At 40.3% G+C, this 14999-nt stretch overlaps 1 protein-coding gene across 16 annotated transcripts in view; it reads right to left on the bottom strand.

Annotated features, from left to right (window-relative positions):
- The window catches only part of ttn.2 (titin, tandem duplicate 2), a 373025-nt gene that overhangs the window by 30824 nt on the left and 327202 nt on the right, over positions 1-14999 (bottom strand). For all 16 annotated transcript variants that reach the window (XM_067987638.1, XM_067987650.1, XM_067987647.1 and 13 more), the window contains 15 exons: positions 13735-14031; positions 12977-13564; positions 12575-12877; positions 12150-12446; positions 11767-12054; positions 11374-11673; positions 10981-11283; positions 10569-10874; positions 4972-6738; positions 4567-4860; positions 3546-3833; positions 3113-3412; positions 941-3007; positions 529-831; positions 101-406 (listed from right to left, as the gene is read on the bottom strand). In XM_067987638.1, coding sequence (XP_067843739.1) covers positions 101-406; positions 529-831; positions 941-3007; positions 3113-3412; positions 3546-3833; positions 4567-4860; positions 4972-6738; positions 10569-10874; positions 10981-11283; positions 11374-11673; positions 11767-12054; positions 12150-12446; positions 12575-12877; positions 12977-13564; positions 13735-14031 — 8007 coding nt within the window. The remainder of the gene's footprint in view (positions 1-100; positions 407-528; positions 832-940; positions 3008-3112; positions 3413-3545; positions 3834-4566; positions 4861-4971; positions 6739-10568; positions 10875-10980; positions 11284-11373; positions 11674-11766; positions 12055-12149; positions 12447-12574; positions 12878-12976; positions 13565-13734; positions 14032-14999) is intronic.

A 14999-nucleotide genomic window follows, 5' to 3' on the forward strand; every position in this document is an offset into this window, starting at 1 on the left:
ATAAAAAGTAATAAATAACCTTTAAAAAGAGACTTGTTTTGTTTCAATAGGAAGTTAAAACCATTTATAGATTTATGATGTATTTCTGACTTTAGCATACCATATTCATCTTTACAAGTGACAGGTCCTGTTGATTCAGATGGTATACTAATTACTCCACTTGCATTCTTAGCTAAAACACGGAATTCATAAACCTCTGCTTCACTGAGTCCTGTAACAGTGTAGAAGGTATCTGAGATAGAGGTGTAGTTGCACTTAAGCCAGCGACCATCTCCAGCTTCATTATAAGGTTTGCGTTCCACGATGTATCCAATAATCTTACTTCCACCATCATAAAATGGTACAGTCCATTTCATTGAAACTGAAGACCTATCAACATCTGTTATTTCTGGTCGACCTGGAGGATCTTTATAAATTTAAACAAAAGTAAATTTAAATTTCAGTTGAAATTTGTAACTATTTGCAAATATAAAAAAGTATAATTGCATAATATATAATCTCTTTTCTTATACTTATGTATGTACTTACCAACAGGATTCTGAGCCATTACTAGTCTAGAAGCTTCACTGGCTTTACTCAAGCCAGCAGTATTCATTCCATAAACTCTAAACTGGTATTCCAAGCCTTCCACTAGAGTAGATATTTTGTAATGGCAATCAATACATGGTATTTTGTTTTCTTTCACCCAGAGAATGCTGTTCCGTTCTTTCTTCTCAATCCAGTAGCCTGTAACTTTGCTGCCACCATCATGGTATGGTTCTTCCCATCGGATAGATATAGCATTGGCAGATACAATATAAACTTCTGGCCTGGTAGGTGGGCTTGGTGGAACTACAGTATATACGTAAAACACAATCAGTAAGTTTTCTCAGATTTCACCCTATATGTATATGTTTAGTCATATGCATTATCAAATAACAGATTAAATTTTTTCACTTACCAAATGGATGTTCAGCAACCACAGACGCTGATTCCAATGGTTTGCTAACACCAAATCTGTTCTCTGCACAGACCCGGAAGCTGTATTCCATATACTTTGTCAGGTGAGTAACTTTAATCTGAGTACGTTTTACACTGGAATTGATGAGGTGCCACGCTGTAGTACCAGACTCACGTTTTTCTACAATGTAGTTGGTGATTTCAGTGCCACCATCATCTTCGGGCTCTGTCCATGATAATACACATGACTCTGCAGAAACGGATGAGATGCCTACAGGGCCAGTAACTGGACCTGGTCGACCAATAACATTAACAGTTACAGTAAAGGTCTTGACTCCTGCTGTGTTTTCAAGTGTTAAGTAATATTTGCCAGAGTCACCTCTCATACTGTCTTTCACAGTCAGTGTTGTTCTCTCTTTTGTTGTTTTGATACTGACTCTAGCAGTTTCCTTCAATCTCATCTCCTCAAGTTTCCACATTACCTTAGGAGCTGGACGTCCACTAATAGGCACATCTATAGTAAAACTACTTCCTGTTTTGCAGGTGATAATTTGATTGGTGATTCCAGCTAAATCTGCTTTAGGCTCTATCTGTGGTTCCTTAATAATAACAGATGAAAACGCTTCCCTTGGTTCACTGTAGCCAGCATCATTCTTAGCACTGACACGGAACTCATACTCTGTATTTTCAACAAGCCCATCAACTTTAAGAGTAAGGAGTTTGGTTTGACCATCTTCAACCCAGTGATCTGAACCTTTCTGCTTCATCTCCACTCGATAACCAGTAATATGACTACCACCATCATGCTCTGGTTTCATCCAAGCCAAGACAGCATAGGTTCTGCCTGTGTCAACAATATCTAGTCTCTTAGGTGGTGCTGGCTCCTCGGTGGCTACAATAGGCTCTAACGTTTCATATGGCACACCAAGACCATATTCATTTTCTGCCATGACACGGAAGACGTATGGCACTGCTTCTGCAAGTTCTTGTGCCCTAAAGATCTGTCGGGTGCATTTTCCGCTGATTTCTTGCCAGCTACGCCTACTGGCTTCACGCTTCTCTATGACATAATGATGAATACGTGAACCTCCATCGTGAACTGGAGCATCCCACATTAATGTAACAGAACCTCTCGTAACATCTTTGAAGGTTATTGGTCCTGGTGGACCTGGAGTGTCTTGTACCTTAACAGTGAATGTAATAGATTTGCTACCACTGCTGTTTTCCAGAGTAAGAGTATATTTTCCAGCATCATACCTATTGCAGTTTTCCACCGTTAATATGCTGCTTGTATCTGTTGTATTAATGTGGACATGTAGCCCAATGGACGAATCTGCTTTTCCCCAAGTGGCAACAGGAACTGGTCTGCCTTGGAAGGCAGTATGCAGGCAAATTGTACCACCAGCTCTAACAATATGAATTTGTTTGAAACTGGCATCAATATCAATTTCAGGTGGGGTTAACCTATCTGTAGCTTGTACCGGAACAGAAATTTCACAGCTGTCTCCTTTTCCTGCACCATTAACAGCACAGACACGGAATTTATACTCTTCACCAGGTTCCAAGTCAGTAACTGTGTATTTGGTGTTGACACATGCTTCGACGTTAACCTTATTCCAATCTTCAAGACTAGCTTTGCACATTTCGATTATGTAGCCAATAATTTGCATGCCTCCATGAAAGACAGGCTGAGTCCATTCCAAACTTACAGATGTCTTTGTTGTATCTGTGACTCTGACAACTGTAGGAGGACCTGGTGGATTAACAGGTTCTCTACACTTAATAAGTCTAGAAGTATCACTTGAGGCACCCACTCCAGCATCATTTTCAGCCATGACACGGAATTCATATTCATTTCCTTCTGTGAGATTAGTTACTCTGAATCTGGTTTCAGTAATGGCTCTCTTACTAGAAACTTTGACCCAACGCATACTCTTCTTCTCACGCCGCTCAAGGATATAGTGCTTAATTTCATTTCCTCCATCTGATCTTGGCCTTGACCAAGTAAGTGTGATAGTTTCTCCTGAAACATTAGTTGATTCTGGAGTGCCAGGTGCATCAGGTTCAGCTGTGAAATCAAAAACAGTTAACTAGTTAGGACTGGTAAAGGTTTGACAAAAGTTTGGGGTAAACTATTAATTACTATAAATTATAAATTATGAAACACACGTACTGTATTGTATCTGTGCAATAACTGGCTCTGAATCTATTGGTTTGCCAGTGCCAAATTTGTTGATAGCTGAGATACGGAACTGGTACTCATTCCCCTTAATCAGTTTGGTGACAGTGTATGAGCAGGCTTCACATTTATCAGTGACTAATGCCCATGCAAGTCGACTTGTCTCTCGTTTCTCAATTACATAGTAGTTAATGGCAGCACAGCCATCATTATCTGGTGGAATCCACCACAATGTAAGTTTCTCTCCAGTAATGTTGCTAAATCGAATTGGTCCAACTGGTGGTCCAGGAGTATCTAAACAAAATCAGAACTGTTAGTATCCAGCAAGTGATCTAATAGGAATTAAAGTATTCATACTACTAAGAACAGTGAACAAGCAACTGAGAAATTAAAGTAGGTACTTAAGTTGTCAATTTCCTCCAAATACCTTGAACTCTGATATGAATGTCAGCTTTCCTGCTGCCTGAAGCATTCTTGGCTTCCACTGTGTATATACCGCGATGATCTCGGTTGCAGTCTCTAACAAAGACAGAACTAGACCCAATAACATTGGTGATATCTACCATCAATTTCTTATCAATTTCCTTTCCATCTTTATACCAGATCACCTGTGGTAATGGGCGGCCTTTGATATGTGCCTTGAGTCGAATACTCTCACCAGATTTTACAGTCATGCCTTCAAAGTGTTCAGCACCAAATTCAATTGATGGCGATACTATGAAAAAAAGAATTGAGTAATTACTAAGTTAACAATTCAAAGACATAACAACTATCTACCATAAAAACGTAAGAACATAGGAACAGGAGTAGGCCATTTAGCCCCTCGATCCTGTTCCACCATTCAATTAGATCATGGCTGATCGGTATCTTAACTCCATTTGGCTGCCTTGGTTCCGTAACCCTTAATACTATTGCCTAACAAAATTCTATAAATCTCAATTTTGAAATTTTTAATTGACCCAGCCTCTGCAGCTTTTTGGGGAAGAGAGTTCCAGATTTCCACTACCCTTTGTGTGAAGAAATGCTTCCTGACATCTCCCCTGAAAGGCCTAGCTCTAATTCTAAGGTTATGCCCCCTTGATCTGGACTCCCCCACCAGAGGAAATAGTTTTCTACCTACCCTATCAATTCCTTTAATCATCTCAAACACCTCAATTAGATCACCCTTTAATCTTCTATACTCAAGGGAATACAAGCCTTGTCTATGCAACCTGTCCTCATAATTTAACCCTTTTAGCCCCGGTATCATTTTGGTGAATCTGTGCTGCACCCTCTCCAGGGCCAATATGTCCTTCCTCAGGTGCGGTGCCCAGAACTGAACGCAATACTCTAAATGGGGTCTAACCATAGCTTTATATAACTTTAGCATAACTTCCACCCCTTTGCATTCCAGTCCCGCTGAGATAAAGGCCAACCATATATAACATAGCTTTGTTTTTAGTACTTACTGTTTTCATCTCTTGTCATGATGTGTCCCGATGACTGAGAAGGTGGACTGACTGTTCCAACTGCATTTCTAGCAATTATACGGAATTCATAACGATCACCAGGGCTAAGACCTGATGCTGTATATTGGCATTCAGTAATATCAATAAAGTTGCACCGCAGCCATCGCCCACCTCCTTGCCGCTTTTCAACACTATAAGCCACAATCTTACTTCCACCATCACGTTGTGGTGGATCCCATTTAAGCGTTACAGTTTCTCGTGTTACATCAATATAATCTGGTGTACCAGGTGGATCTGATGAAAAAAATATACAATTAGTCAATATTGGCTTTTATGTTTTGATACAAGTAGAATTAAGCACAAAGATGACTTCATTATTATACTTTTCAGGAATAAATTACTTACCAACTGGTGAGACAGCCAAAGTGAATTTGCTTGTCTCGCTGACCGGGCTCAATCCAACACTGTTTTCAGAATAAACGCGGAATTGATAGTCCAGGCCCTCAATAAGTCCTGTAATTCGGTAATCTCTGCCAGAAATAGCTATTGTGTTGGCCTTTTGCCATAAGATGCTGTTTCTTTCTTTCTTCTCAACATAATAACCAGTGACTTCTGAACCACCATCATATACTGGTGCATCCCATGAGATTGTCATACCATCACAAGTGATATTGTATACAACAGGCTTTCCAGGTGGTCCAGGAGGCCTGAATTGATGTTTTGCTAAAACAGCCATTGAATTAAGTGGTTGACTTACTCCATATCTATTTTCAGCACAAATTCTAAATTGATACTCTGAATCTTTGACCAGTTTGGTAACCTTAAAAGATCTTCTGGCCACACTAGAGCAAACCAGTTTCCAATTGGTTTGTGAAGTTTCACGCTTTTCAACACTATAACAAGTAATCTCACTTCCTCCATCATCTTCAGGGGCATCCCATGAAATTATGGCACTATCAGATTTGATTTCATCAAATCTAATTGGTCCTTTAGGCTTCGCTGGAGGACCGAGTGTAATTATAGTAAAGCTGAATGACTTTCTGGAAATTGCATTATCAAGGATTAAGGTGTACTTCCCACTGTGTTCTTTCTTGACATTCTTAATACTTAAAGTGACTTTGTTTTCTGTTTTCTTGTACCGTATTTGTTCACTTTCTTTTAACAGAATATTGTCTTTCTGCCACTGGATAGCTGGTCGTGGTTTACCTTTGTACGGCAGTTCAATGTGTACATTGTGTCCAATTCTTACACTAATTTGTCCTCCTGGTATTTCAGATAAGTCTGCTTCAGGTGTAATGACATAATCTTTCACAGTGATAGGTCCAGTAATAACACCATCACTTAATCCTTTTTCATTTTTAGCGAACACTCGGAATTCCATTACTGCTAACTCCTTTAATTTAGTAATTTCAAATGCACCGACCTTGCAAGTTCCAGCATGTGACCATTCTTGTTCCTCTTTCAATTTCTTTTCAATTACATATTCTGTAATTATACTACCTCCATCATAGTCAGGTTTGTTCCAATGTAACACAACAGAAGACTTTGTTGAGTCTTTCATCGCAACATCTTTGACTGGCCCTGGTACTTCAGTGGCTTTCACTGGTTCTGAAGTCTCACATGGCTCACCCAATCCATTCTCATTCTCTGCTAGTACTCGGAAAAAGAATGAGCTCTTTTCTGACAAGTTGGTAATCTTAAACATTGTGCTGGAACATTTAGTTGTGACATTTGACCAGGCTCTCTTTGTTGCATCTCTCTTTTCAATGACATAATTGACAATTTCAGCACCACCATTAATAAGAGGTGGCTCCCAAAGTAATGTGACAGTGCTTCTGGTTACATGCTTAATATGTAACTTCTGACAAGGTCCAGGAGAATCAAGGACTTTTACATTTACAAATGTTGATTTGGGTTCCCCGACACCATTTTCAATTGTCAAAACATACTTGCTGGTATCTTCACGGTTGACCTCAGGAATAGTGAGAACTGTAGATGACTCGGTATTGTGGATGACATATCTTTCATCGGTGTTTATATTTATCTCACCCTTTCTCCAAGTGACATCTGGAGTAGGACGGCCTTTGAAAGGTATCATAATTTCTACATTTTCGCCTGTTTTTGCTGTTATAGAAGTTCTGAGTGCAACATCAAGGTCAATCTCGGGCTCTTCTGTAGAATATAAATGTTTATATATATGTTAGGGAATACCCTTTAGAATCATAGAATGATACAGCACAGAAGAAGACCATTCAGCCCATCATGCCTGTGCCAGCTCTTTGAAACACTTATCCAATTAGTCCCACTCCCCTACTCTTTCCCCATAGCCCCGGAAATTTTCCCACTTCAAGTATTTATCCAATTCCCTTTTGAAAGTTGTTATTGAGTATGCTTCCAGCACCCTTTCATGCTGCGTAAAATGTTTTTTCCTCCTGTTACCTCTAGTTCTTTTGCCAATTACCTTAAATCTGTGCCCTCTGGTTAACAACTCTTCTGTCACTAGAAACATTTACCATTCATAATTTTGAACACCTCTATCAAATCTCCCCTTAACCTTCTCTGCTCTAAGGAGAAAAAACCCAGGTTCACTAGTCTCTCCACGTAACTGAAGACTTTCATCCCTGCTACCATTCTAGTAAAATCTCCTCTGCACCTTCTCTTAAGCCTTGACGTCCTTCCTAAAGTGTGGTGCCCACAATTGGACACAATACTCCAGCTGGGGCCTAACCAGTGTTTTATAAAGGTTTAGCAAAACTTCTTTGGTTTTGTACTCTATGCCTCTATTTATAAAGCCAAGGATCCCATATGCCTTTTGAACAGCTTTCTCAACTTGTCCTGTCACCTTCAAAGACTTGTGTATGTACACCCCCAGGTCTCTCTGTTCCTGCACCCCTTTAAAATTGAATAATTTAGTTTATGTGAATGTCAGGTTCCACATGTATGCTGACGGCACCCAGCTCTACCTCACCACCACCTCCCTCAACCCCTCCACTGTCTCTGATTTGTCACACTGCTTGTCTGACATCCAGTACTGGATGAGCAAATATTTTCTCCAACTAAATATTGGGAAGACCGAAGCCATTTTCTTCGGTCTCCGCCACAAACACCGTTCCCTAGCCACCGACTCCATCCCTCTTCCTGGCCACTGTCTTGAGGCTGAACCAGACTGTTCGCAACCTTGGCATCCTATTTGACCCTAAGTGGAGATGAGCTTCTGACCACATATCCGCTCCATCACCATGACCGCCTACTTCCACCTCCGTAACATCGCGCATTTCCGTCCCTGTCTCAGCTCATCTGCTGCTGAAACCCTCATCCATGCCTTTGTTACCTCTAGATTTGACTATTCCAATGCTCTCCTGGCCAGTTTCCCATCTTCCACACTCCATAAACTTGAGCTCATCCAAAACTCAGCTGCCCATTTCCTAACTCGCACCAAGTCCTATTCACCCATCACCCTTGTGCTCGCTGATCTACACTTGCTCCCAATACGGGAACACCTCGTTTTTAAAATTCCCATCTTTGTTTTCAAATCCCTCCATGGTCTCGCCCGTCCCTAACTCTGTAACCTTCTCCAGCCCTACAACCCTCCGAGATCTCTGCGCTCCTCCAATTCTTGTCTCTTGTGCATCCCCGATTTTAATCGCTCCACCTTTGGCGGCCATGCCTTCAGCTGCCTAGGCCCTAAGCTCTGGAATTACCTCCCATAACTTCTCCACCTCTCTCTTTCTTTAAAACGCTGTTCAAAACATACCTCTTTGGCCAAGCTTTTGGTCACCTGTCCTAATATCTCCTTGTGTGGCTCAGTGTCAAATTTTAGTTCGATAATCGCTCCTGTGAAGTGCCTTGGAACGTTTTAGTACATTAAAGGCACTGTATAAATGCAAGTTTTTGTTGTTATTATATTGTCTCTCTTCATTCTTCCTACCAAAATGAATCACTTCACACTTCTCTGCATTAAATTTCATCTGCCATGTGTCTGCCTATTTCACCAGTCTGTCTATGTTCTCCTGAAGTCTGTTACTATCCTTCTCACTCTACTACATTTCCGAGTTTCGTGTCATCTGCAAACTTTGAAATTATGCTCTGTATACCCAAGTCCAGGTCATTAATATATATCTAAAAGAGTGGTCCCAACACCGAGCCCTAGGGGACACCACTGCACACTTCCCTCAAGTCTGAAAAACAACCGTTCACCACTACTCTCTGCTTTCTGTCCCTCAGCCAATTTCGTATCCACGCAGCAATTGCCCCTTCAATCCCATGGACTTCAATTTTGCTAACAAGCCTAATATGTGGTACTTTATCAAACGCCTTTTGAAAGTCCATATGCATATCAACCCTCTCCATTACTTCATCAAAGAATTCAATCAAGTTAGTCAAACACAATTTGCCTTTAACAAATCTGTGCTGGCTTTTATTTATTAACCCATATTTTTCCCAGTGCCAATTAATTTTGTCCCGGATTATCTCTGAAAGTTTTCCCTCCACTGACGTTAGGGATAAACCTGGAAATTATAGGCTAGTCAGCCTATCAACTTTTTTGAACATTGCAATCCTGCAATTCTCCAGTCCTCTGGCACCGTCCCTATATCTAAGAGGATTGGAAGATTGTGGCCAGAGCCTCCGCAATTTCCACCTTTACTTCCCTGAGCAACCTAGGATGCATCCCATCCGGACCGGGTGACTTTTCTACTTTGAGCGCTGCCAACCTTTTTAGAACCTCCTCTTTATTTTTATCCTATCCAATTTCTCTACTATCTCCTCCTTTATTGTGACATTGGCATCTGTCTCCTCTGTGAAGACAGATGCAACGTATTCATTTAGTACCTCAGCCATGCCCTCTGCCTCCACAAGACGATCTCCTTTTTGGTCCCTAATCGACCCCACCCTTCCTTTGACTACCATTTTACTATTTATATGTTTATAAAAAACCTTTGAGTTCACTTTTATGTTATCCACTAATCTATTCTCATACACTCTCTCTGCCCCTCTTATTTCCTTTTTCAGTTCTCCCCTGTACTTTTTGTATTCAGCTTGGTTCTCTACTGAATTATGAACCCAACATTTATCATAAGCCTCCTTTTTCTGTTCCATTTTAATCTCCATATCTTTAGTCATCCAGGGAGCTCTGGCTTTGGATTCCCTTCCTTTCCCCCTCATGGGAATGTGTCTAGTCTGTACCCAAACTATCTCCTCTTTGAAGGACTCCCATTGCTCATTTACTGTTCTAACTGCCAATCTTTAATTCCAATCCACCTGGGCCAGATCCCTTTTCAATTTACTGACAGAATTAGCCCTCCTCCAGTTGAGTATTTGATTTAACCTTGTCCTTTTCCATAACTACTCTAAACATAATGATATTGTGATCACTGTTTCCCAAATGCCCTCCCACTCGCCCCCACTTCATTCCCCAGAACTAGATCCAGCACTGCTTCCTTCCTCGTTGGGATGGAAACATACTGAACAAGAAAGTTCTCTTGAACACATTTCAGGAATTCCTCCTCCTCTTTGCCCTTTACATTGTTATTTTCCAAGTCTATATTAGGATAATTGATGTCCCCTATTATCACTACTCTAAAGTTCTTGCACCTTTCTGCAGTTTGCCTGCAAATTTGCTCCTCTATCTTCTTCCCACTATTTGGTGGCCGCTAGTATACGCCGAGCAGCGTAATAGCTCCTCTGTTGTTCCTTAATTCTAACCAAATTGTCTTTGAACCCTCAAGTACATCAGCCCTTTCTAGTGCTGTAACAGTATCTTTGATCAATTGCCATCCCCAGCCCCTCATTTTTTTCCTTCCCTATCTTTCCTGAATACATTGTAGCCAGGAATATTAAGTGCCCATTCACCCTGTTGTTTGAGCCAGGTCTCCGTTATTGCCACAATATCATAATCCCATGTGGCTACTTGTGCCTGCAACTCACCAACCTTATTTACCATGCTCCCTGCATTTATGTATGTGTTATATATATTCAATGCATTCTACATATTATTGACTTACCAAGTATGTCTTTAGCCTGTACAGGTTCTGCCATTTCAATTGGTTCTCCATGCCCAGCAACATTAACAGCACTGACACGGAAATAGTAGTTTACACCATGTTTCAATTGGGACACAACATATTCTGTAGTTCTAACTTCACCCTTAGAAGTAACTACTGTCCATTGGTCTTCATCAGTTTCCCTCTTTTCAACTATATAACTTGTTATTGTGCTTCCTCCATCATAGAAAGGTTTAGTCCAGTTAAGAGTGATAGAAGATTTAGTACTGTCCACAATCTTCAGTTTAGTTGGTTGGCCAGGTTGGTCTGCAAATAAAAATGTGAATATTTGAACATATGAACATGTAAAGGTATGCTGCCTGTTGCTTAATATTTACAAAATTTCAACATATTTCATATTACTTTTACATACCAATTGGATCGATAGCTTTATAAAAATCAGAAGTTTCGGAAAATGGGCCTGCTCCCGCTGCATTAATAGCACACACTCGGTACTGATACTCATTTTCTTCTGTAAGGCCTGAAACCTTTTGCCTGGTGTCACGGATAGATTCCTTAACGATCTTAAACCATCGCAAACTCTTTTTCTCACGTCTTTCCAAAATATAACCACTGATTTCATTGCCACCATCAACAGTGGGTCTCTGCCAGGTGACAGTCATTGTCTGTTTAGTTATCATGGTAGCTTCAGGCATAGTTGGCTGCCCGGGTGTAACTATTTGAAAGAAGTTTCAAAATTAACCTTTATATAGCCATTAAGAAGAGCATTCAGTGAAAAATGAAACAACTGGTCCTGTTATCTTACCAAATGCATTCCTAGCAATGACAGCATCAGATTCCAGTGGATCACCAACACCATATTTGTTCACACCCCGAACACGGAATATATATTCATTGCCTTTAATGATATTCTGTATTGAAATTATAGAATGTTCCAACTTTTCTGAAATGAGAGACCATACAACTCGGCTTGTCTCACGTTTTTCAACGATATAGTGGTTGACTGGTGCACCACCATCATCTGTTGGAGCAACCCACATGATTGTGATCTTCTCAGCTGTAACAGTCTTGAATTCTATAGGCCCAACCGGGGGTCCAGGTTTGTCTGTGAAGCAGAGGAAAAAAAGTCATGTAATTTCTGAAAAATGTACAGCTAAAAAAAAACTTCAGTTTATTAGCAAACAATACACCTGCATACCTAGTACTTTTAATTTGATTGTTGCTGATGCTGAGCCCAAGGGATTTTTAAGCTTGATTTCATAGTCTCCACTGTTGATACGAGTGGCATCCTTAATTATTACTGCTGCAGAGTCAGTTGTGTTTTCAATAAAGACCTGAGCGCTTGTCTCAAGTTCTTTACCATTTTTGTACCATTCAATGGATGGCAGAGGCTTGCCAGAGATGCCAACTTTAATCTTTATGGCTGAACCGGCCTTAAATTTGACAATATCCATATACTCCATTGGCAAGTCAACTTGAGGTGCACCTATAAATCATAATAGTGATATTATTAGAAATACTAGCTATAAAAAAATAATTCTTCATATGAAGATATATTATTGTTAGAAGAAAAATAGTTACCAAAGGTATCATGGCATGTTACAGGTCCAACAACTTCAGATGGATTACTTATAGAACCAATTGCATTCTTCGCAAATATACGGAATTCATACTGTGCCTCTTGAGTCAAACCTGAGACAGTAAACTGAGTCTCAATGACATTTGTAAAGCTGCCCTTTGTCCATCTCCCATTTGGCAAATCACGTTTTTCAACAATGTAACCAGTGATCTTGCTGCCACCATCATAAGCTGGTTTTTTCCAACTGAGGCTTACAGAGCTCTTTGTAACATCTGTTACATTTATGTATGTTGGAGGTTCTGAAAAAGAAACGTACATTGAGATTTAATTATCCGATCACATATGCAAATATTGGCTTTGTCCAAGCAATAATGCAATTCTACATCTGATCAAAAAGAAATCAAGGACGATTTAGGTGAATACATACCACAAGCATCAATTGCAAGAACTTGATCAGAAGGATGGCTGACTTTGCCAATGCCTGCAGCATTTTCTGCATATACACGGAATTCGTAGATAAGTCCAGCACTGATATTTGTGACCTTCATGTGTGTTGTACGGATAATGGTCTTGTTAGTTTTCTGCCATAAAATGCTGTTTCTGTCCTTCATTTCTAAATGATATCCAATCACGTGGTTGCCACCATCAGAAACTGGCTCATGCCAGCCCACTGTTATACTCTCTCTGGTGACATTAGTTACCCATGGAGTAGATGGCGGTCCAGGTGTTGCTGAAAAATATAGTTAATATACAGTTAACTGTGTAAATATAGATAAAATGAACAATAATTATGTTATTCCTTGGTATGCTGCATCAGTAAGCAACTTACTGTATGGCAATTTGACTGTGACACATTTGGAGTCAATATGGTCACTGATTCCAAAGCGGTTCTCGGCTTTGATGCGGAACTGGTATTCCTCTCCATTAGTCAGCTTCATGACTTTGATTATACTTCTTGCTGCAGTAGCAGACACTTCTGACCAAGCAGCAGTGCTGGTTTCTCTTTTCAAAACAATATAATTTGTTACCTGACTGCCACCATCAAAAGTTGGTGGTTGCCATCTCAGTGTTACACTATCTTCAGTAACCTCAGTAATATTGACAGGGCCCACTGGAGGTCCAGGTCTGTCGAGCACTACAATATTAACAAATGACTTTGTTGTTCCACTGGAGTTGGCAGCAGTAATATCATATTGACCAGCGTCACCAGCAACACTTTCTTTCAGGTTCACAATCATGCTTTCTGTAGTCATTTCAGTGTTAAATCTCATGGTTGACTTCACAAGAATGCCATCTTTGGACCAAGATACTTTTGGCTGTGGCTTGCCAGATATTGGGATTTCAAATTTAAGGTTGGATCCAGCTCTAACATACACAGTGTTGTGTGGAAAGTTCTTCATGTCAATTTCAGGTGACTCTGAAAATAATGGTAAAAAAAATAGCAGTTTTGGTTCACTGAGTAAATCATAAAGTCCAAAATGCTACTGGACTAAAAAAAAGGCTTATACTTTTTTGTTTCAAGTAATCACATAAATTATAGCTGCTCATACTACAGAATGTCATCATTATAATATCAATAATAATTACCGAGTTGTTCTTTAACTGTTACCGGTAGAAGCATTTCCTTCGGGTCACTTAGGCCAGCTTGATTTTCAGCAGATACTCTGAAGAAATAGTCAACATTTTCTTTCAAACCATGTATAACATGGTGTGTGGTCTTCACAACTGCACATTTAGCCCACTTTTGCTGGCCTTTTTCAAGAGCTTCTATAAGGTAGTTTGTGATCCTACTGCCTCCATCATGTGCTGGCTTCAACCAAGCAAGTGAAACACTATCTTTGGTGACATTTGTAACTCCAAGTCGCTCAGGTATACTTGGTTTTTCTGAAAAAATATAATGTTACTTTTCAGCCTATCAATGTCAGATGCACTGTCCAGATTTTAACATACGCTGCCTCAATTAAGAATACAGATAATAATAGAATAAATTAACAAGTAGAATACTTAAAACATTTTTCTCTCCTGATATTTATTTTGTATGCTATTTCCTATGGGTTCCTTCCTTAAATCTCCCCATACCATGTACCATGCCCAATTTGAGAATGCAAACAGGAAACTTTTGTATTTGATTTTCTTATACTTCTAGAAATTGCACAAAGTAATTAGTTGACCCACTCTCTAATATTTTCTTCCTCCTTTTTGGTTGCACTTCACATTCACTTGGCATCTCCACCAAATGAACTGAGAGCGAATCATATCAGGAATGGGAAGAGAGAATCTATGTCATACATTCTGTGGCACAATGGGGTAGAAATTGGTTCTCATTGTGCCCATTTTAATTCCACACCCAAAGATCACCTGAAAGGCGTCCAACTTGATAATGCCTGGTTTAGACCCCCTGGGAAATTGGATATCATGGAATGAACCAGGCGCCAGGGCAGCTCCGCTCCCGATTATTCAGCAGTCACTGGAGCTTAAACAGCGACTGCCAACAAATTTTTAAAAAGTTTTTAGAACAAAAATTAGAAAGATCGTTACTGTGGTGCTAGGAGGAGCAGAAGTTCTCCCCTGGCTCCATAGTATCCCAAGCAACCCCAGTCCCTCTGCTGCTCACCCCCTTCCCTCCTGGTGCTTACTTTTGGGCTGCTGCCAGCGAGGAAAGTGGCCCATCATTTATTTTCTTCAAATGAGTTTGTATGGTGGAGGCTGCCTGTGGACGCGTGACAGGTGCTGGCAACTCACCCAATTAATATTAATGAGGTCTAAGGCCCAATGTCGGGGTTGCCTTGGGCCTCCCGGTTTGTGCATGCGTTGTGGCTGCATTGCTGCCTTCGCGGCCAAAACCGGGCACC

Source organism: Heptranchias perlo, chromosome 7 (assembly GCF_035084215.1).
Source record: "Heptranchias perlo isolate sHepPer1 chromosome 7, sHepPer1.hap1, whole genome shotgun sequence".
Classification (NCBI taxonomy): Eukaryota; Metazoa; Chordata; class Chondrichthyes; order Hexanchiformes; family Hexanchidae; genus Heptranchias; species Heptranchias perlo.